General features: G+C 41.6%; 1 protein-coding gene and 1 pseudogene across 3 annotated transcripts in view; both read right to left on the reverse strand.

The window, feature by feature from the left end:
* Positions 1-24,809, reverse strand: part of LOC144693831 (arf-GAP with coiled-coil, ANK repeat and PH domain-containing protein 2-like) — a 197,425-nt gene that overhangs the window by 153,032 nt on the left and 19,584 nt on the right. For all 3 annotated transcript variants that reach the window (XM_078563905.1, XM_078563904.1, XM_078563909.1), the window contains exon 2: positions 3,765-3,822. In XM_078563905.1, coding sequence (XP_078420031.1) covers positions 3,765-3,822 — 58 coding nt within the window. The remainder of the gene's footprint in view (positions 1-3,764; positions 3,823-24,809) is intronic.
* Positions 22,032-22,503, reverse strand: LOC144694207 (large ribosomal subunit protein eL43 pseudogene; annotated as a pseudogene).

The raw sequence follows: 24,809 nt of genomic DNA on the forward strand, positions 1-24,809 counted from the left end.
TAGCTCCTATCATTGGGAAGTGCTGGAATCTATAATTAAGCAAGCTGTAGCAGGACAGTTTGAAAACATAATACAATAAAGCAGAGTCAACATGGTTTTATGAAAGGGAAATTGTGTTTGATAAATTTATTAGAACTCTTTTGAGGATGTAACATGCAGAGTGAATAAAGAGGAACCAGTAGATATAGTGTATTTGGATTTCCAAAGGGCACTTGAAAAGGTACCACATAAAAGGTTAGTACTCAAGATAACAGCTCATGGTGTTGGGGGTAATATATTAGCATAGAGGATTGACTAACCAACAGGAAATAGAGTAGGGGTGAATGGATCACTTTCAGGTTGGCAAACTATAACCAGTGGGGTGCCATGGATCAGTGCTGGGGCCTCAACTATTTACAATCTATACTAATGACTTCAATGAAAGAACAGAGTGTATGGTGGCCAAATGTAATGATACAAAAATAGGTAGAAAAGAAAGTTTTGAAGAGGACACAGAGTTATATTGTGGTTGACTCTTAAATGCCCTCTGAACAAGGGCAATTAGGGATGGGCAATAAATGCTGGCTTAGCCAGCGATACCCACATCTCATGAACAAATAATAAACTAATTAAGTTTAGTGAGTGAGAAAAAAAATTTGAAAGATGGAATATAATGTGAGAAAAGTGTGAGGTTGGCCACTTTGGTAAATTGCGTGTACTTCTTTCAATTTAGGATATTGTATTCATTGGGGAGGCCAAACATACACTGGGTGACTGATTTGCAGAACACCTCTGTTCAGTCCGCAAGTGTGACCCTGGGCTTCCTGTCGCTTGTTATTTTAATTCTCCACCTTGCTCCTTCTCTGACCTTTCAGTCCATGGCCTGCTGCAGTGTTCCAACAAAGCTCAACACAAACTCAAGGAACAGCACCTCATTTTTTTGACTCAGCATTCTATAGCTTTCGGGACTTAATGTTGAGTTCAACAACATTAGATCACAACCTGTGCCTCCACCTTGTTCTACATGATTTTTTTTTGTTGGCTTGTTTCTTTCTTTATCCCTTCATGTTGCATTCAGATGGCTGCTATATAGCTATTCAAGCCTCATCTGGATACAGCCTTTTTTTTTAAATTATACCCATAACCATTCTCTTTGGCTTTTGCATCATACATTTTTTTTTAGTTAATCTCTCCTGCCCTCCACCCTATCACAGACCTTTGCTTTTGTTCTTTCTGCCCCCTCCCCACTTCTACTGGCTTAAAAACTTTTACATTTCTATCTTTCTTCAGTTCTGATGACTGTTAACACTGTTTTTCTTCACAGATGCAGTCCAACCTGTAATGTTGCCTGAACTGCTAAGCATTTACAGCACTTATTATTTTATTTCAGATTTCCAGCATCTGCAGTATTTTGCTTTTGCTTTTGAAGTAGGATGGGTAGCATGGTCGCTGCTCATGAGGAGATAGCAAAGAGTGCCTCAATGGGAGAATGCCAAGAGAGGTACAGAAGGAAACTGTAGGCTTATCTAAGAGGGAGTCAAGCCTGACAAGACAGCAGGAGAGTAGGAAAGTCAAGGAGTACTGAAGGGTCGGGACAGGGATTTAATAAGGCAGGGTGCTCGAGAGAGGAGAAACGAAAGGAGACATGACAGGAGAGTAGGGTCTAGCAGAGGTAGAGAGAAAAGTAGTAAAGAGAGGGAGAAAAATATTAAATTGGAAATAAACATGATGGACGAGTTCAGAGGGGTAGACAAAGTGTGCAAGTAAAAGGATATGGGGAAAACTTAAGTTACATTGGCTTGATTATGTACAATTAATTTTTTTTATTAATTTATGGGATGTGGGCTTCACTGGCTAGGCCAACATTTATTGCCCATTCTTAATTGCCCTCAAAAAGGTGGTGGTGACCTGACTTCTTGAACACCCACAGTGCTGTTAGGGAGGGAGTTCCAGAATTTTGACCCAGAAACAGTGAAAGAATGGGATATATTTCCAACTCAGGATGGAGAGTTGCTTGGAGGGGAACTTCCAAGTGCTGGTGTTCCCATCTATCTGCTGCCCTTGTCCTTCTAGATAGTATCGGTCATGGGTTTTGGAAGGCAATGCCTAAGAAGCCTTGCTGAGTTTCTGCAATGCATTTTGTCGATGGTACATACTGCTGCCACCGTTTGTCGGTGGTGGAGGGAGTGAATGTTTGTGGAAGGGATGCCAATCAAGTGGGCTGCTTTGTCCTGGAGAGTGTTAAGCTTCTTGAGTGTTGTTGGAGCTGTATTCACCCAGGCAAGTGGAGAGTATTCCATCACACTCCTGACTTGTGTCTTGTAGATGGTGGGCATGCTTTAGGGAGTCAGGTGAGTTACTCACCGCAGGATTCCTCGCCTCTGACCTACTCCTGTAGCCAAAGTATTTATATAGTTAGTCCAGTTCAGTTTCTGATGGTCAATGATAACCCCCCCCCAGGATGTTGATAGTGGGGGGTTCAGCGATGGTCACGCCACTGAACATCAACGGCGATGGTTAGATTCTCTCTTGTTGAAGATTGCCTGGCACTTGTGTGGCACAAATGTTACTTCCTACTTGTCAGCCCCAGCCTGGATATTGTCCAGGTCTTGCTTTGCATGTGGACATGGATTGCTTCAATATCTGAGAAGTTACGAATGGTGAACATTGTGCTGTGCAATCATCAGAGAACATCCCCGCTTCTGACCTTATGATGGAAGGAAGGTCATTGATGAAGCAGCTGAAGATGGTTGGGCCTAGGACTGAGGAACTCCTGCAGTGATGTCCTGGAACTGAGATGATTGACCTCCAACAACCACAACCATCTCCCTTTGTGCTAGGTGTGATTCCAACAGGTGGAGAGTTTTCCCCCCTGATTCCCATTGACTCCAGTTTTCCTAGGGCTCCTTGATGCCACACTAGGTCAAATGCTGCCTTGATGTCAAGGGCAGTCACTCTGCTGCATATAACCAAATAGCGAACGAAGGAGAGAAAGAGAGAAAGCAATAGGAGTGAGTCCAGAGTTAAAGCCATAAGCCCCATAGAAAATTAAAGTTGACATAGGTTGGGTGGAAAATGGAACACGGGCAAACCATTGTCCAAATTTGGAGACAAGCGTGGTGGGCAAGTGAAGTCCAGAAGCCATTTGAAGGGTGTATCTGGATTTCCAAAATGCCTTCAATGTGTGGCGAGGGAACAAGTAACAAAACATACAGTAAGCTGAAATATCCTTGATTTTGAACATCAAGCCACACACTTATTCAGTGACTTACCAGGAAAGCTGTGTTTGCAAAAATAGTAAAGGAAAAGGGTTGGGTCTAATTAGCAACTACTGCAAGTATGCAGTCAATGTGAGGCAACTAATAGGACTAATTTATTTAATTAATAATTATTATAGAGTATTTCATCTTACAAAATTTTCTGGTCTATCTACATTTGGCATTTGTACTTTTTAACGTCTTCAAGAACATATTTTTGTGACTGTTGACATTTTAACATGTTATATTTCTCCTAATAAATATTTCATCTAAGACAGCGAGGGGTTCCTGGCACATTATTTCCGGGAACTTTTTGGCATAGCCGTTGCAGAAGTCCTAGCACCATTCTGCGAGGGAATTTGCATGCAACTGCAACATCAGTTTTTTGCTGAAACATTGATATCTCCTCAATCATGTACTTCTATATTGTAACATTTGCATCATAAATCAAAGACCAAGTACCAAGGAGGTGGCAGATCACTCAAATAAAAACATGAAATGCTGTTGCTTAAATGTGATGGTACACACCTTTTCAAGTTTCAACTCCAATTCAGTAAAATCTCCTTCAGCTTCTTCTATTGCAGCTCTGTTAAGAAAACAACATAATTAAACTGTTGAATTTTTACACTGCTGTTCTTTGTTTGCTATCACAATCCATTACCATATTCCCAAGCAGTAGTTGGATATCTCGAGCATGAACTTCCTCACACCCGTCATAAATTGCACAACACTATCAGCCAATAAGTGACAGGCATCTGTAAATATGGCCTCAAGTTCTATCCGATAGGTGATGTAAGAACATCTACCTGATAATGCATATTTTTTGTCTACTCTCAAATACTTCAATAGATGATACTGAACAGTGCTGAGGAATGCAGAATCAAAGACAAGGTTACAGTGCACAGATTCACAAAGTTGAACAGCAATTAAACATAAAAATGAAAATATATATATAAGATAGTAAAAATAAGGAGGTCATCTGATTTTGTTAGCTTAATAGAAATCAGCTTGTGGGACTCAGCTTATTGACAGTTGTTAATGTGGAGTTCTCACATAGCAGGAGTAAGAGAACAAGTGGAATGAGAATTTGGGTCAACCTGAATACATAGTACAGCACTATATGTTCATGTCATTGGTAACGATAGGGTTGAGATTTTGCTCTGAGCACAATCGGAGCCTCCAAAAAAAATTGTAACCGAAATTACATCCACTTTGAGAAGCACCTCCCGAGTTTTCGCTCAACCTCATTTGCATATCATCAGAAGCCGAATCTGCAATGAACCAGCAGAATCAGGTATTGTTTTGAAACTGAATTTTTTCAAATATGTTTTGTTATGAATGAGAGGTTTTAAGATTATGTTTTAAACCTTACGGTAAAACGGAATAATGGAGAGTCATGTGGTCTATGAGTTTTACCCGACAACAAGTCTGTGGTGCCAGGTTTGGGGTGGGGGGGGGGGTGCAGGTAGGGTTTTGCTGAGAGCAAAGTGCAAAATGTTCACGCCTGAAAACAAAGGCAGAGCAGCTGGGATGACTGTGGACAGACTTTCAGTCACTGAGTTTTTGGATCAGGAGAGCAGTCTCTCAGAGACAAAGGCTATAGATGGTGCAGTATTCATAGAGAAAGCTGCTGGCCCTCTCCAAGCTACAAGGCAGGCCATGGGAGATGGGAGTGTCTCTGGTCAAAGAGATGCATCCCCTGACAATCTGAAGACTCTGGAAGATTTACCCTGATGAGGCTGGGAGAAGGACTCCCCAAGGTGGGCCTTACTGCTGAAAGTCGGTTCAGGAATTTTCAGGAGTCTGAGGGAGAGAACCTTCAACAGTCACGGGACGAATCAGCAAAAACGGGAGACATGAACCCATTGGAAGTTGGAAGTGACTATGTACTGTTTTCTATAAAGACTGCACTCCTTGGGAGAGCATGCTCTAAAGTGTATATATGTGCGGCGTGGGGTTAACGGTTGAGTTATGACATTAATAAGAATTATCTTTTCTGTAGTTTAGGGTATTAGTTGCTTACTATGTAACTTTTAGCCAATATTGCTTTTAGTTTCTTTGGTACAGTAAAAGTCCTAAAACTTGATATCTTGCTGTGCAATTCCTTTAAGTTGGTCACTGGAAATTCAAATGTTTTTTTCTCCCTGAGTTATTGGTCTCTACAGGGATCATAACAGCTTTAAAAATATTCCTTGGTTAATGGTAATGCAGTAAAGTTTGCTAATATAGCTGAAAATGACTATATCACAAAAAATAGAAGCATTTTAAATCAGCACCAATCCACCATTTGAGTAACCCTATCTTAAACAACTGATGACAATAAAAATATATAGAAGACTATCTTATAATTATATTAGTGTACAATAGTCAGTTCCTTAGTTTAAAAAAAAATTCAAAAAGCTTTCAAAACATGCCTTTTAGTCTTCTTGTGCCCAAAAAGATGCAGCTTAATTTTGAGCCTCCTCCAGGGCCTGCATATGAGTGCAATACCGCAATTAGTGTAAACTCCAATGGTTATTAATTCATCCTAGGGGTGTAGGAAGTTTTTTGGGTTGGGCTTGCTTCTAGTGTGATGTTTTTAAAACTAGTGCAAAAGATCACAGAAGTTGCATTGAAAGTAATTTGTGCTTAAAACGCCACAATATCAGGTGAATTGCACCTAAAGAACCAGCACAATCAAGCAGCGATGCCAGGCCTCTTTGTTTAAGTACTGTTGCAAGTACTCTGTGCTCAATAAATCTATGCACACTTGAGGTAACATTCCAAAGAACCTAACTTAAAAGGTCCAAAAACAACTAAATGCATCCTGTAACACACACAAAACATCTCATTAAATAGATGCCACATGTTGTAACGCGCTGTATGGAACCTCAAAACGCACAAAGTTTTTTCCACCTCTTCCTTCCTTGATCTCATTACAATAATCATGATAAATGAACAAATGGATTACGCAGAACATAATTTGGAGTATCTTGATTAAGATTGTGCTTTTTACAACAAGAAATATAAAATAGAGCCCCCTTTGTTAAAACATCAAGTGCTACAATTTTGTTAAGAATGTCATGAACTAAAGCTACATGAAGCAAATACAAAGTCAAAGGCAGCCAGAGGCTAAATAGGTGTGTAAAATATATAAGTCATGCACACATGTTTTATGTACAAACAAGGGTGTGGTTGGAGTCTTTTTGCTTAAAAGTGCTACTTTGTTTCTTCCTTTATATATGTATATTACACCTCCAGCTGCAGCAATTGAAGAGTTCATAAACCCACACAAAAAAAGTAATGGAAATGTCTTACCAGGCAGAAACCAGGTAAAGACTGCAAATACTCAATAAAAATTCAGCTTACATTATGGCATCTTGCTACCAATATGCATTTGTGCAGACAGACATATTTGAACAATATTTTAGTTTCTCAGATTGCACTGTATACCTAAATATAAACAGAAAACACTGAAAATACTCAGGTCAGCCAGCATTTGTGGAGAGCGACACAAAGCGCTAATGTTGCAGGTTGATAACCTTTTGTCAGAACTGGCAGAAGTTACGAGATGTAACAGGTTTTAAGCAGAGACAGGAAAAGGGGAAGGGTGGTAGGAACAGGATTCAGCAGATGCAGTTATTTTACTTTTGTTTGTGTTTAATTCAATGCCACTTCTCTTCCAGGAATACCCACCTTGAAGTTCTGCTCTTTTGTGATGGGATTTCAGCTGGCCTCTTTTACCCATTCCTTCTCTCCCCATCCCTTTCCATGTCTCGTGTTTAAAACCTGTTGCATCTCTCACTTATCTGGTTCTGAAATGTCATTGGCATTCTCTCCACTATTGCTGCAAAAATATTTCCAGAATTTCCTGCTTCTACACACCCCACCCCCCCCTCCACCCGCCATTGCGATATTGTGTTTTTTTGCTATGCTTGCTGACTTCCATTGTAGAAGCTCATTGAGAACTATTATATTCCAGCCATCCTTGGATTCTATTGTTACTTAAGTAGTATTTTTTTTTAATTCATTCTCAGGATATGGTCATCGCTAGGCAGGCCAGCATTTATTATTACCCATCCCTAGCTGCTCTTAGGTGGTGCTGAGATGACTTCTGGAACCAATGCAGTCCATGAGGTGAAGGTATTCCAACAGTGCTGTTAGGTAAGGAATCCAGGATCTTGACCTAACAATGGTGAATGAGTGGCGATATATTTCCAAGTCAGATTGTGACTTGAAAGTGATGATGTTCCCTTGCACCTGCTGCCCTTATCCTAGGTGGTGGTTGTCACGGGTTTGGGAAGTGTTGTTGAAGAAACCTTTGTGGATTGTTAAAAAGCATCCATCACATTTCCATCACTTGTGCACTGGAGGTGAAGGAATTGGATGTTTAAGGAAGCTTACGGGCTGCCTAACAAGATGCCCTGGATGGAATTAAGTTTCTTACAGCTGCTCCCATTCAAGCAAGTAGAGAGAATTTCATCCCATTCTTGTCTTGTGTCTTGTAGATGGAGATCCTTTAGGAAGACAAGAAGAGGTGGATCACTCACTGAAGAATACCCAGTTTCTGATCTGCTCTAGTTACCACAGTATTTACTGTGGCCTAGTTGAATTTCTGATTAATGGCAGCTCCCAGGGTGTTGATGGTGGGGGGATTTAGCAATGGTAATGTATTAAATGTCATGGGGAGGTGGTCAGACTCTCTTGTTGGAGCTGCTAATTGCCTGGCACTTAAGAGTAGTACAAATGTTACTTATAACTTATAAGCCAAGGCCTGGATGTTTTGCATTCATGCAAGGGCAGCTTTATTATCTGAGGAATTCCAACTGGAGCTGAATGAAAAAGCAGTACCCAGTCCTACTTCTGACCTTATGAAGGAAAGGTTATTGACAAAGCAGCTGAAGACAGTCAGGCTAAGTATATTGTACTAAGGATCTCCTGACCATTAACCAGCTGACTTTGTACTAAATATGATGCCAAAACTGGTCCCCAGTGATTTCATTTTTACATGGGCTCCTTGATCAAATGTGGCTTTAATGTCAAGAGCAATCGCCTCAACTCTGGAATTCAGCTTTTTTGTCCACCTTTGGACCATGATCGCAATGAGGTTTGAGCTGAGTGGTCCTGGTGGAACTTAAACAAAGCATTGATGAGCAGGTTATTGGTGAGGAAATTCCACTTGATAGCATGGTTGTCAACTCCTTTCATAACTTTGCTAATGATTGACAGTAGGCTGATTGGACAATAATTGGTTTTGTCCTGATTGTTGCAGACAACACATACTGGGGCAATTTTCTACATTGCTGAGTAGATGCCAGTGTTAGAACACTTGGCTAGAGGTAAGTCCAGTTCTGGAGGCCAGGTATTCTGCACTAATGTCAAGATGTTGTCTGGTCCTGTAGCCTTTGCTGTTCCAGTGCAATCTGCCACTTTTGATTATCATGTGAAGAGAATCAAATTAGCTGGAGACCAACATCTGTGGCACAGAAACATAAAAAATAGGAGTAGGCCACCTGGCCCTTCGAGCCTGCTCCGCCATTCCTTATGATCATGGCTGATCAGCCAACTCAATGGCCTCCCACTTTCTCCCCATATCCTTTGATCCCTTTCGCCACAGGAGTTATATCCAACTCCTTCTTGAAAACATACAATGTTTTGGCCTCAACTACTTTCTGTGGGAGCGAATTCTACAGCCTCACCACTCTCTGGGTGAAGAAATTTCTCTTCATCTCAGTCCTAAATGGTCTACCCCGTATCCTCAGACTGTGACCCCTGGTTCTGGACTCCCCCACCATCAGGAAGATCCTTCCTGCATCTACCCTATCTAGTCCTGTTAGAATTGTGTAGGTTTTTATGAGATTTCCACTCATTCTTCTGAACTCCAGCGAATATAATCCTAACTGACTCAATCTCTCCTCATATGTCAGTCCCACCATCCCAGGAATCAGTCTGGTAAACCTTCGCTGCATTTCCTCTACAGCAAGGACATCCTTCCTCAGACAAGGAGACCAAAACTGTACATAATATTCCAGGTGTGGTCTCATCAAGGCCCTCTATAATTGCAGCAAGACATCTCTGCTCCTGTACTCAAATCCTCTGGCTATGAAGGTCAACATACTATTTGCCTTCTTTACCGCCTGTTGCACCTGTATGCTTACCTTCAGAGACTGGTGTACGAGGACATCCAGGTCTCGTTCCACATTCCCCTCTCTCAATTTATAGCCATTCAGATAATAATCTGCCTTCCTGTTTTTGCTACCAAAGTGGATAACCTCACATCTATCCACACTATACTGCATCTGCTATGCATCACTTGTCCAAATCACACTGAAGCATCTCTGCATCCTCCTCACAGCTCACCCTCCCACCCAGCTTTGTCTCGTCTGCAAATTTGGAGATATTACATTTAGTTCCCTCATCTAAATCATTAATATATATTGTGAATAGCTGGGGTCCCAGCACCGATCCCTGCGGTACCCCACTAGTCACTGCCTGCCATTCGGAAAAAGACCCGTTTATTCCTACTCTTTGTTTCCTGTCTGCCAACCAGTTTTCTATCCATCTCAATAGGCTACTTCCAATCCCATGCGCTTTATTTTACACGCTAATCTCTTATGTGGGACTTTGTCGAAAGCCTTCTGAAAGTCCAAATAAACCACATCCACTGGTTCCCCCTCATCAACTTTACTAGTTACATCCTCGAAAAATTCCAGTAGATTTGTCAAGCATGATTTCCCTATCGTAAATCCATGCTGATTCTGTCCAATTCTGCCACTGTTTTCCAAGTGCTCAGCTATTAAATCTTTTAAAATGGACTCTAGAATTTTCCCCACTATCGACATCAGGCTGACTGGTCTATATTTCCCTGTTTTCTCTCTATCTCCCTCTTTAAATAATGGAGTTACATTAGCTACCCTCCAATCTGTAGGAACTGTTCCAGAGTCTATAGAATCTCAGAAGATGACCACCAAGGCATCCACTATTTCTAGGGCCACTTCCTTAAGTACTCTGGGATGAAAACCATCAGGCCCTGGGGATTTATTGGCCTTCAATCCCATCAATTTCCCCAACACCATTTCCCCTACTAATACTGATTTCTTTCAGTTCCTCCCTCTCATTAAACCCTGTGTTCCCCAACATTTCTGGTATGTTATTTGTGTCCTCCTCTGTGAAGACAGAACCAAAGTATGTATTTAGTTGGTCAGCCATTTCTTTGTTCCCCATTATAAATTCCCCTGTTTCTGACTGTAAGGGACCTACATTTGTCTTCATCAATCGTTGCGTTGGGGACTTCAAGAGATCAAGAAGAATCAGTACCTGGCACTCCTAGCTGAAGATGGCTGTTAATTCTTCAGCCTGATCTTTTACACTTAGATTCTAGGCTCCTCAATCATTGAAAATGTTTATGAAGCCTTCTCCTCAGTCAGTTGCTTTAACAGTATTCCAACTTTCATTACTGGAGGTGGCGGGACTGCAGAACTTTGATCTGATGTGCTGGTTGTGAGATCACTTAAGTTCTCTTTATAGTATGCTGTTTCCACTATTTAGCATGTAGTTTGATATTTGTCATACTAAACCTGTGAATAGACCTTGTATATCAGTTGGAAAGAAGTTAATATACATTTAACTGTATCAAGTAAAATTTAAAGAATGTTTACATAGTTATCGAAACACAGTAACACAAGGAACTTTTACAAAAATCTTGTCTCCAACTTCAACAAAATCTTGTTCCGTTATGTACTACTGTTAAATCAACACAAGGCAGAGGTCATCAAGCAGTTAAAAATCCCTGGTTAGGAATATTTATGTTGCTATAGGGACAGTTAGAAAATGCTGAAATGCTATTTTGGCTCTTACAAATCTCTTTGATGTGACAGATGGTATTTATTTTTTCTTTCTCAATTGTAACTGGAATACTAATTAAAGCAAATACCAAACCACAGAGAACTTTCCTATAATGGGATGACCGTGACTAGTACTAACTGATAGTAACATCAGCCATTGGCTGATGACTTAACAATGTCTTCCAAAAACAAAGACTACATTTGTCAGAGCTGGGATAAAATAGCAGTATTGATGAGCTTCTAAATAAAAGGTCATAAATAGCAACCAACAAAAGTGCCATGCACTGGATAGAACATTATGTATAACAAATTAAATATATATCTACTCCTTGGGTAATATATGCAATTACCACTAAAATAAAAATCAAAAGAACCCCAGAGCCCTTACTACAGCTGGCTAATGCCAACACAAAGCTTTCCTTAATATAAAAAAAAATGGTCTGCTCTCATATTCGAGACTTTGGATATTTACCATAGTCAGTTATACATACCAAATATTAAAGCTGTGATGAAAGGTCATCAAGCCAAAACCATCTGTTCCTCTCTCCATGGGTAAGCTAAATCTGAGTATTTCCAGTATTTTCCATTTTTATTTCAAATTACCAGCATCCACAATACATTGTTTTTGTATTTTGCAACAAATTTTTGAGATCTTATCCATTTTAGTTGAGGTTATTCAATTATCATTGTTATAGCTCTTTGGTCCTATTTCATCGATGCAAGCATTATTAGATCCAAAATACATTTCACAACCCTAACTGAGGCCACATGTTACTGATGTAGAGGGTTGCACAATTCAAAAGACAAACGTAAGGCCCAATCTTTTTCCTCCTAAGTCAGTAAAACATTATCACCCTGCTTTCAAGATCGTACAACCAAACAAGTCTGACATATAAAGCTAAGCAAATATTCAGCAATGGCAGAAATATCAAGGAATAAAATGTAAATAAGTATTTGAAAACTCAACAATGTATTCCCTCATTAGCCCCATCATTATTATACCTATAATTATCATGGCTATAAATGAAAATCATTCTCTTAAACATAATTCAGAACAAAAGTTCATATGTGAAAAACTTTCTAGTTAGCAATTTTTTTATACATCCCTTTTGCTACCAGCACATTTACAAAAATGAATAGTGACGATTTGACAGTATAAAATTTAGTTTTCCTGTTGCATCACTATGCACAAGGATGAAATCATTTTGAAAATTAAACAAAAAACTGAGCTAAAACACAAAAGCACAAAGCAAAGAAGAATTTTTAAAAGGAAACACTACCTTCAAAGGTGCCATCCTTCAGATGAGATATGAGCCAAGGTTAGTTCTATGATGTTCATCTGGGCAATAAAGATTAGTTTGCTCCCATCCCACCTTTGCTAATGCTCCTTCTACAACCAACACCCCATTAATTGTAATCATGTTGCCATTTTGTGGATTTTTGGTGAAGCAAAAGGTTGCAACATTTTGCAGTCAATGCATTTCAAAGTAATTAATTATGCAAAGAGCTTTGAGTTGTTTCCACGTGATATGACACTATAAAATGCAAACATTAAAATTTAGAACGCAACTTCATTTCAGAATACCAAATACAGTGTCCACACTATCTTTATGAAGCCAGGATACGCACACACAACACCTTATATAAATGGGCCATTTTTGTCAAGTGAGACACAGGACAAATAGCATTAGCATGTTATCAAGCATCAATGCCAAGGTGTTTCAGAAAAATTTAACTGAACTATTTGTTTGGGATTTCCTATTGAGATACACAATTCAATGCTGGTCCCAAGACTATTGCTAGATGGAATGACTCCTCTACAACACTGCAAACTCAAAAATATATTAGAATGGATTTTCAAATTCACAAATAGACTTGGTGGGAGACAGGTATATTAGGGTTTGAAACAAAAACAGAATTACCTGGAAAAACTCAACAGGTCTGGCAGCATCGGTGGAGAAGAAAAGAGTTGACGTTTCAAGTGCTCATGACCCTTCAGCAGAACAGCTAGATATGAAAACCCAAACAATTACCTGGCCCTTTGTCGGCAGTCTTTTTAATATTTCTCATGATGCATCCCTCATGTGAGCTCTCTGATATGGGAAGACTTTGCTGAATTTTTTAAAATCAAACTGTTCTGCTGAAGGGTCATGAGGACTCAAAACGTCAACTCTTTTCTTCTCCACCGATGCTGCCAGACCTGCTGAGTTTTTCCAGGTAATTCTGTTTTTGTTTTGGATTTCCAGCATCCGCAGTAGTTTTTTGTTTTTATATTAGGGTTTGAGTCAGCCCAATTGACAATGAGCAACTCCACATAAAATTCCAGAAACAGTTTGATTTTAAAAATCTCAGCAAAGTCTTCCCATATCAGAGAGCTCACATGAGGGATGCATCATGAGAAATATTAAAAAGACTGCCAACAAAGGGCCAGGTAATTGTTTGGGTTTTCATATCTAGCTGTATTAATTGAGTTCCATGTCAGTGATCAAAGTTAATATGCAAAATAAAAACAAAAAACTGCGGATGCTGGAAATCTAAAACAAAAACAAAAATACCTGGAAAAACTCAGCAGGTCTGGCAGCATCTGCGGAGAGGAACACAGTTAACGTTTCGAGTCCGAATGACCCTTCGACAGAACTAAGTAAAAATAGAAAAGAGGTGAAATATAAGCTGGTTTGGAGGGGGGTGGGGGGGGGGGGGCAGGTGGGTAGAGCTGAATAGAGGGCCAGTGATAGGTGGAGATAACCAAAAGATGTCACAGATAAAAGGACAAAGAGGTGTTGAAGGTGGTGATATTATCTGAGGAATGTGCTAATTAAGGATAGAAAGCTAATATGCATAGCCCTACAGCCCAAAATATCTGTCCATTATCTAGGTGAATTGAGCAAGACAAGACCCGGGGGCTGAATAGGTGACCTATGTATTCAGGGTGACATTAATATATCATATGGTGACCTAGTCTTTGGAAGCATACAAATTACTTTCCAACAGACCGAGATTGAGGATATAAACAGGTAAATGTAACATTATAAATGTATATTTGTAGCACTCAGCACAATTGGCATGTTCACAATACTTATAATCGTCACTTCTCAAATTGTCAAAAATCATGCTTCTCCTGCACTAAATCTCAGCATAAAATTGATTCTTGAAACAGTAGCTCACTTTGCACATGGCTATCACTGATGCACTGATTTGGTTCAGTCTCTTTGCCAGCCTGAACTCATGCAACATCCTATACGCCAACAATCGGATGTTCCTGGCCACAGAGCTATCTATGAAAGAAAAGCAGCATTTCAACTTTTTATGCATTTGTTTCTCACTTGCTGGTTTAACGTTTTAAAATGCAAAACCTTAGGATTGATTTGCATCAAAGTTAATTTGACTCAGAAATAAGTGAGCTGCTCCCGGGATATAACATTTTTCTTCAGAGGAAATAGTATTAAATTCTAAAGCTATTAATTAGGTTAAATTAAAAGGGGGAATTACAAATAGAAATGTACTATAAATCACCAATTGTTTCCGATTTTGACAAATCACATGAGGATATGAGTTGGCCTGGGTTACTGATATACAACTCTTTGTAGTTTGATACACAGTGGCATTTAAACTTGAAAGCAGGCTGCAACTCCACCCTCAGATAAAACGGCAGAATATTTGTTGTTCTATGCTATCAGTTGGCAAGGACAATAGGGAGCAGGGGAGATCTCATGTCACTACAAAAATACAAATTAGATTTAGGAACAGGCAGGAAGTGAACTCTCAGCTTCTGAAAATCATCACCCTCATCTACAACCAAAAGGGAGGAAATCAGAAATTGATGGCCTATTTCACTGCTTAATGTGAACTACAAAAATTCTGTCCAAGGTCAGTGCCAATTGGGTCAAGCCTACCCTGGAGATGGTGATCCACCCTGATCAGGCCTGCACTGTACTGGCAAGAAGTTCTCTCATAGCCTTGTGCTACACAGGGACACCCTACAGGACAGGGAAGTAGAAACCTGCCTCATCAGCATGGACTAGGAGAAGGATTTTGTGACAGAATATCTCAGAGCAACCTGATGGGCATGCTCTCCAAAATGGGATCCAGGGAGAAAATCCACAATTGGGTCTAACTACTCCACACAAACATTGGTAGTGCAGTTTCAATCAATGGGTGGGGATGGGAAAGCTTTCTGATCAAATCTGGAGTCAGGCAAGGCTGTCTTTTGTCCATTGTCTTATTCGCCTGCCAAACCTTTTGCCAAATCCATCAGGAGGGATGCAGGCCTAAGAGGGGTGACCACCCCAGGGCAGCAGAAGCACTCAGGCCAAAGCCTCCCTGTACATGAACTGCATTGCATCTTCTGCTGGGATCTGTTGTTGGTTCACATGCTAGTGAGCATCTGCAACCAAATCAAAATGGCTTTGGGAGCCAAAGTAAATGACAGCAGTGAGGCCATGTTCTTTGGAAGAGAACCTTGCCCATCTCCTTCAGGAATATGCCTTTGCAAAGCAGATCTGAAAAGAGATGCAATGGCTTTTGTCAAGGTTCATCCCAAGCAGCTCTGCAACAGAGGACAAGATCCTCCATGGGCTGTTGCCAGGGACAGACACCGAGATAAATATTAACTGCTGCTGGAGGGCCAACTTGGTGAAAGTCACTCTTTGATGTGCCGAAACTTGCTGGTCTCCCAATGCCAAGAGTTGTCCACAACTGGGTGTTGTAGGCCAGCACATGCCAAGGTCAGGACCACATGCTGAGGGACACAGTAAAACTTGGGGCAGTTCTCTCAAAGGTTCAAGGGGAAAGAGCCCAATTAGGCCCTCCGACCATAGTACACAAAGGGGCTGGAACCCACAGAAAACTCCTCAGGCTGCATGCACCAGAGAATGTTTGACATGAAATGTAAATGTATATTTTTACTACAACCAGTAATTGTAAGTGTAGTCAAACACGTCGGAGGACCACATAGTGTACTGAAAGAAATTGAACTATATTACACTTTACATAATGCAAATTTTATTAATAAAGTATAATTGAGAGAAGATGTCCAACCAGGCTAATTGCTGCCCCATCAGTCTACTCTCAGTCATCAGCAACATGATGGATAACAGTTCCAACAAGCAACACTTACTCACTGAAAACGTGCCCACTGTTGTTCAGTTCGCATTAATCATCTGGAACCAAATTCCAGAGCTGACCCAAGGCAAGAATGACTACTTTTAACATGAAGGTTCAAACAAGTCCAGTTGAGGAAAACTGGTTAATAGGGATTGTGTTTGGTGCGGCAGGGGGAGAAAAACATTCCAGCAGCTGAATCATACTTCACAAGGAAAGGCTGTTGCAGTTGCTGGATGTCAGTCATCTCAGTCCCAGAACAGCACCACAGGAATTCCTTAGGCAGTATCCTTGCCCAAATATCTTTAGCCAATTCTGAAATGACCATCCCCCATCATACAGCCTAAAGTGAGGTTATTCATTAATGACTACAGTGTTCAACTTCACTCAATTCCTCAGATAAAGCATCAACTCCCCAAAGCCTTTAAAATCACCTTCAAAAGGCACAAGTCAGCTGTGTGATGGACTCCTCTTCAATTACCTGGATGGGTGCACCTGTAACAACATTGACCTCATCTAGAACAAAGTACAATGATAGCCTAAGCATCTACTCCCCCCACCAGTGGCATACTATGGCTGCAGCATATGCTATTTAACAGATGCATTGTAGTAATTCGCTAAGGCTTCTTCAACAACACCTCCCATACAGCAACTTCCACCTGGAAGCACAAAAAAAAACAGCAGTTCATGGGCACACCATCACTTCCAAGTTCCCATCCAAGTCACACATCATCCCAACTTAGGAATGCGTCATCGTCCTCTCATCACTGCAGAGTTAAAATCCTGGAACCCAAGATTGTGGGAGCACCTTTCCTTCACTACACAGACTATAATGATTCAAGGCAGGGGCTAACACCATCTTCTCAAATTAATTATGGTTGGGTGATAAATTCCAGCCTTGCTAGTAATGCCAACATCCCAAGAATGAATAAAACAAAGTTCACTTGTCTGGTTTCTTGCCATCTGTATTTACACAACCAATGTCAGTGAAAACAGTTTCTCATCATAGTCAGTAAAATTGTCAAATATCCACTCAGGACTGAGCAATGTAGAGGACAGCATCTCAATCAACTTCACTGGACATTCAGATCAGGGACTTGAATGTAGATTGACATTACATTTTCTTAGTATTGGTACAAAGAGGAACTACTTCACAATAATACTGCAACTGTATTGTGTTATGATCAGAGATTCTTCTAACCTTCTGTCCATAATCAGTGGTTTAATTTTGGTACGGCTGGGATGTGTTTCCCAAAACCCATTTAAGTGGAATCAGTTGTTTTAGAAAGTCACTAGCATCAGACTTCCTTGGATTTTTAAACGAGGGGCATTATTTATTTATGCACACTATCCCAGAAAAGGTTTGTCGCTACTACATACAAAAAGCATACACACAAGAAAGAATACAGCTAGAAAAAGGAATTTCATTTCTATGAATATTAAAACCAAATCGAGTAGCTAACAATTCATGTGAATATCAGAGTCCAGCGAGAGGGGTTCTTCTACTCAGGAGTTAATCCAAACGAGTCCCGGTAGCTGAAGGCAGGATCTTATGGAGTTTTCTTCAGAATAAGAGATGTGCAGCAAGTCGAGAAAGGCATCCTTGATAATACTTGCAGTCAGAAAGCCAGTTTGCTTTTTCAGGTGAATTTAGAATCTTTCAAACAACAGGTTTCGAGGAGGCTTTAAACTTTATGCCTTGTGGCTTGGTAAAAAAGGCTAGATGTTAGTAGCCAGGTTTCTGCAATTATGTACTGCCTGCATTCTATAGTGCACCTCCCATGGTCAAAACCAGCAACATATAATGGAGGTAAAGTTCTTAGAGTTTTTAGCGCTTCTTTGTGCATAATCAGTATCGACAGCTCCACTTTGTTAGCTGGCAGTTCTGAAGACAAGCCATCTGAGACTATATTGTCCATGCCGTTTTCGAGTGAGCCCTGAAAATGGCCAGCATTTAAAAATATCCCAAAAAGCAACAACCAAAAAGATGTTTGGATTGAAAGTCAACATCAAGTTATTCAGAAATGAGCTATAATCCCATCTACATCTTAGGTACATCTTAGTGTGAGCCATCAGCAGCAGCAGAACTGTACTCAACCACAACGTAACCTCATGGCCCAGCATATCCCCCACTCTACCATTAGCACCAATCCATGGGATAACCCTGGTTCAAGGAAGAGTGCAGGAGGGGATGCCAGGAGCAGCACCAGGTATACCTAGAAATGAGGTGTCAACCTGGTGAAGCTACAACACAGGACTAATTGCATACCAAACAGCACAAGCAGCAAAAGATAGACCGAGCTGAGCAATTCCACAAACAGATCAGATCCAAGCTCTGCAGTCCTGCCACATCCAGTCAGAACAATTCAACAACTGTCAAATATTCTATAATGCTTGCATCTGTGTAATTTTCCTGCAGATTTGTTCTTCTGCATCCTTCTCACTAATTGACAGTCTATAGACTACAATGAGCAATGGAATTGCTCCCTTTTTGTTCCTTAGCTCTAGCTAAATTGATTCTGTCCTCGAACCCTCTTGAGATGTCCTCTTTCTCCAGCACTACAATGTTCTCCTTAACCAATACCGTCACCCCTCCCCTCCTTCCCTTCCTATCTTTTCTGAACACTTTGTACCCAGGAATATTTAATATCCAGTTCTGCCCTTCCTTGAGTCAGGTCTCTCTTATTGCCACAACATATTTCCACACGGCAATGTGTGCCTGCAACTCTCCAATCATATTTACTATACTCCATGCATTCACATACATGCATAGTAACCCTGATTAGGATCTTGTTACTTTCTCCCTCACCCCGACTTCACCTATGAATTTACTATTCTCTATACTAGTGCTATCTGTCCCTCCCAGTATTTTGTGCACCCTGGTATTCCTCTCCAATGTTCTCTCCTGGTTCCCACACCCCAGCCAAGTTAGTTTAAAGCCTTGCCAACAGCACTAGCAAAACACTGAGCAAGGAGCTCAGTCCTTTCTCCATTCAGGTGCAACCCGTCCGGCTTGTACAGAGGCCATCTCCCCCAGAACCAGGCCCAGTGTCCCAGGAATCTAAAGCACTCCTTCCTGCATCATCTTTCCAGCCATGCATTCATATGCCTTACCCTCCTATTTCTGTACTCACTGGCACGTGGCATGGAGAGTAAACCAGAGATTACTACATTTGAGACCCTGCTTGCTAATTTTCTACCTAGCTCCATAAATTCTGATTGCAGGACCACATCCCTCTTCCTGCCTAAGTCATTGGTACCAATGTGGACCATGGCCTCTAGCTGTTCACCCTACCCCAGAAGAATGTCCTGCAGTCGCTCTGTGACATCCTTGACCCTGGCACCAGGGAGGCAATATACCATCCTGGAGTCATGTCGAGGGCCACAGAAACACCTGTCTGCTCCCCTAACTAACGAATCCCCTATCGCTATTGCTCTTTCTTTCTTCTTCCTTCCCTCCTGTACAGCCGAGCCGCTGGTGGTGCCACAAACTTGGCTTTGGCTGCACTCCTCTGAAAAACCAAATTCCAAAATGGAAAACTGATTGGTGAGCAAGACCCCACGGGACTCCTGCACTACCTGCCTACTTTTCTTGGACTGCCTGGTGGTCACCCATTCCCCCTCTGTCTCCAGGCCCTTAAACTGCAGTGTGACCACCTCTCTGAAGCTCCTGCAGCTGGCAGTACTTCCTGAACATGTGGTCGCCTAGGACACCGTTAGCATCCATGACTTTGCACATATTACTGGACACACATTCCACTCAACCGAGCTGTCCTGCCATGTCTTAACTCTACTTCCCTTAAGTTAACTTCAACTTGATTATTTATATTACTTCATTATATTGGCCCTAAATTTCCCTTATTCCTGGCACTTCAGTTAAACCCAAGAATTTAAAAATATTGCACTTTGCTAATTCACCAGATCCTACTTACCAAGGCCACTGCTCTTCTTTCTGAAGAAAGGTAAATAAAAGGAGCACCTCCTCACCGAATTCCCTCAGTCACCTCTGCTCCTCACACTGTTTTTACAGCTCCTCTGCTCTCTTCTCAGTGCTGCTGACTGCCCATCCCAGGGTCCTCCTTTCGCACTCTCCTCTAGGTGCTGCTGACTGCCTGGCTCGGGGTCCTCCTCTCTCACTCTCCTCTCAAGTGTCAGTGGGGGAACATTTAGGAGACAGTGATCATTGTATTGCACATTTTAGGATGACGATAGAAAAGGGCAATAGGCAATCCAGAGTAGGAATAATTAATTGGATGAGAGCCGACTTCGATGAGGCAAGAACAGAGCTGGGTCAGATAGACTGGTATGAAAGATTGGTGAGAAAAACTGTTACTGAACAATAGGCTACCATCAAAAAAGAATTGGTTCAGGCACAGTCAAGGTATATTCCATCGAAAGAGAAAGGTAGGGCAAACAAATTCAGAGCTCCCTGGAAGAAAAGGGGGATAGAAATTAAGATTTAAAAAAAAGTGTGCTTATGGCAAGTGTCAGGTAGAAAATACAATTGAGAACCAAGAGGAATACAGAAGGTTCAGAGGGGAGGTGAAAAAGCATATAGGAGAGGTGAAGAGGGATTATGAGAAAAGACTGCCAGGCAACATAAAGGGGAATCCCAAAGTCTTCTATAGGGCATATAAATAGTAAAAGGGTAGTAAAAGGAGTAGGGCAGATTAGGAACCGAAAAGGGAGTTTACACATGGACAAAGGGGCCATGGCTGAGGTATTAAATGAATATTTTGCATCCGTTTTTACCAAGGAGGTAGATGTTACCCAGGCCATGGTGACAGACGAGGAAACTTTGTCTCCAGAAGGGTTCAAAATTGTTAAGGAGGAAGTGTTGAATAGACTGTCGGCACTTAAAGTTGACAAGGCACCAGTAGAGACCAATTAGAAAGAGGAAATAAATTCTAAGGTATGCAATTTTACAAACAATAAGTTTCATACAACTGCTCTTCAAACAACATAGCTCATTTTGTTAAAAACTGGAATACTCAAATGGCTCTCCCAATGTTTCAGTAAGTAAGTGCACTGCCTAAGGCAGAACAGAGCCATATGCACCAGAACTCCCAGGTTGGTTCCTGGTCAGCAGAGTTCAAATGGACTTTGCATCTGTGGACTAATATCAGACAGCTATTCAATGGCTCCTCAAGTGTAGACATACAAACATTTGCAAAAGAAAATGGATTTGAAATTGATCAATATAAAAGAAAACTACCTTCAGGATAAAAGAGGCAAAATGCTCCAAATGCAAAAGCTTTAGCTCAATTTTCATCTCTCTTTTCTGATGATTCTCCATTTTTTTGCAAATACTTGCCTCAGCCTTTATGGTTTCTCTTAGTACTTATTCTCATTACCATCTTTTTGTAAATATACTGTAACACAAATGACAATCATTGAAACATACCAAAGAATTATTTAGTATGATACAAAAATTGGTCATACTATTGATAGTGAGGAACAAAGCTTTAGACTGCATGACTGGTTTGGGCAGAAAAGTATCAAATGGAATTCAATCTGTAATCACCATTTGGTGGTGGGGAATGATAATTCGGGACAAAATTAAGGAAAACCGTCACAGATTTGTTAAGGGCAAATTGTGTTTAACTAACTTGGGAGCTTTTTTGATGAAGTAACAAAGAAGTTCGATGATGGTAATGCTGTTGATGTGGTGTACGTGGTTTTCCTAAAGGCATTTGATAAAGTGCCACGCGACAGATTTGTGAGCAAAGTTAGAGCTCATAGAATAAAAAGAACAATAGAAACATGGATACAAAATTAGCTGAGTGACAGGAAACAGAGTAATGGTTAATGGAGTTCTGAAGAGGAGTCTTTTCTTTCATTTAACATTTTATTAACAAATTTGAGAACACAAACCTCTGGAAGAGGTCAGTCTCCACAACCAGAGCTCACTGATCCTTCAGCTCCCACAGATAGCGAATTGCAGACTTTACTGTAACGGCAGAGGTGGTGGTGTAGGCCCAAGCTCCTGCAGCCACTGTTTTCATGCAAAATCCACAATGCCAGATATCCTCTGCTTCATCTTTGTTTTCCCACAGAAGGTGCAGGTATATTTGGCGTGTTGGCTGATCTCAATCTTTTTCAACATCTTACAGAGTGAGACTCCATAATGGGTTCCATATTTCCCCACAATCCCCACCTTCTTGGTGCGCTTCGCCATCTTCCTGGATGAAGCAGAGATGGCTACCGAAGATGATTCATGTTGGACTCTAAACATGAACTATTTCTGTCTCCACAGATGCTGCCAGACATGCTGAGTTTTTGCAGCACTTTGTTTTTATTTCAGATTTCCAGCATCCACAGTATTTTGTTTTTATTTTAGTGGTTACTGGATGTTTTTCACACAGGAGGAAGGTGTGTCGTGGAACAAAAATAAAAATACCTGGAAAAACTCAGCAGCTCTGACGACATCTGTGGAGGGGGATACAGTTGACGTTTCAAGTTCGTATGACCCTTCATCAGAACTAAAACATATAGAAATGAGGTGAAATATAAGCTGTTAGAAGGGGGTGGGACAGGAGAGCTCGATAGGGGGCCAGTGATAGGTGGAGGTCAAGAAGAGACTGCCAAAGATGTCACAGACAAAAGGACAAAGGGGTGTTGACGGTGATGATATAATCTAAAGGATGTGCTAATGGGGACATTAAGAGAAGCAAGCAGGACAAGCTAGTGGCAGATGGCCCTAGTGCGGGTGGGGTGGGGGGGGAAGGGATCGAAATGGGCTAAAAGGTGGAGATGAAACAATAGATCAAAATAAATTTTAAAATAGGAGGGAAAAGAAAAAAATATAGTTGTAAAAAAATTATAAATTATTGGAAAAGGGGAGGGGGGGGATCAGAAAGGGGGTGGGGATGGAGGAGAGAGTTCATGATCTGAAATTGTTGAACTCAATATTAAGTCCGGAAGACTGTAAAATGCCTAGTCGGAAGATGAGGTGCTGTTCCTCCAGTTTGCGTTGAGCTTCACTGGAACGTTGCAGCAGGCCAAGTACGGAGATGTGGGCATGAGAGCAGGGTGGTGTGTTGAAATGGCAAGCGACAGGGAGGTCTGGGTGTGCTTGAGGACAGACCGAAGTGTCCCACAAAGCGGTCACCCGGTCTGCGTTTGGTGTCTCCAATGTAGAGGAGACCGCATTGGGAGCAGTGAATGCAGTAGACTAAATTGAGGGAAGTGCAAGTGAAATGCTGCTTCACTTGAAAGGAGTGTTTGGGCCCTTGGACGGTGAGGAGGGGGGAAGTAAAGGGGCAGATGTTGCACCTTCTGCGGTTGCATGGGAAGGTGCCGTGTGAGGGGGTTGAGGTGTAGGGGCTGATGGAGGAGTGGACCAAGGTGTCACGGAGAGAACGATCCCTGTGGAAAGCCGCCGGGGGGGTGAAGGGAAGATGTGTTTGGTAGTGCTGGAGTTGGTGGAAATGGCGGAGAATGGTCCTTTGAACGCAGAGGGTGGTGGGGTGATAAGTGAGGACAAGGGGGATCCTATCATGGTTCTGGGAGGGAGAGGAAGGTGTGAGGGCGGATGCGCAGGAGATGGGCTGGACGTGGTTGAGGGCCCTGTCAACCACCATGGGTGGAAAACCTCAGTTAAGGAAGAAGGAAGATATGTCAGGGGAACTGCATCATCAGAACAGATGCAACAGAGACGAAGGAACTGAAAGAATGAGATGGAGTACTTGCAGGAAGCGGGGTGTGAGGAGCTGTAGTCGAGGTAGTTGTGGGAGTCGGTAGGCTTGTAATGAATATTGGTGGACAGTCTATCAACAGGAATTGAGACTGAGGGGTCAAGGAAGGGAAGGGAAGTGTCAGTGATGGACCACGTGAAAATGATGGAGGGGTGGAAATTGGAAGCAAAATTAATAAATTGTTCCAGATCCAGACAAGAGCATGAAGCGGCACCGAAGCAATCATCGATGTACCAGAGAAAGAGTTGTGGAAGGGGGCCTGAGTAGGACTGGAACAAGGAATGTTCCACATACCCCATAAAGAGACAACTCATTTCTTGCTTTCTTGACTCCATTCTCTCTCCCCTTGTCTAGTCTCTTCCCACTTACATCCGCGATTCCTCTCGCGCCCTACATCATATCAACAATTTCCAGTTCCCTGGCCCCAACCGCTTCCTCTTCACCATGGACATCCAATCCCTCTACACCTCCATCCCCCACTGGGATGGTCTGATGGCTCTCCACTTCTTCCTCGAACAGAGGCCCGAACAAACCCCATCCACCACTACCCTCCGTCTGGCTGAACTTGTTCTCTCACTGAACAATTTCTCCTTAAACTCGTCTCACTTCCTCCAAATAAAAGGTGTAGCTATGGGTACCCACATGGGCCCCAGTTGTACAAGGCACAATTTCAAAATTTGAAGATGATGCAAAACTTGGAAGTTTTGTAAACTGTGAGGAAGATAATGTAGAACTTCAAAAGGTCATAGATGGGTTGATGGAATGGGCAGACAAGTGGCAGATGAAATTTCATAAGAATTGCGAAGTGATTCATTCTGGTCGAAAGAATCTGGGGAGACAATATAAAATAAAGGGTACAATTCTAAGGGAGGCACAGGAGCAGAGGGAGCCAAGCATATATGTGCAAAAGGTAGAAAAACAGGTTGAGGCAGTAGTTAATAAAGCATACAACA

The sequence above is a fragment of the Cetorhinus maximus genome, chromosome 19 (assembly GCF_964194155.1).
Source record: "Cetorhinus maximus chromosome 19, sCetMax3.hap1.1, whole genome shotgun sequence".
Classification (NCBI taxonomy): domain Eukaryota; kingdom Metazoa; phylum Chordata; class Chondrichthyes; order Lamniformes; family Cetorhinidae; genus Cetorhinus; species Cetorhinus maximus.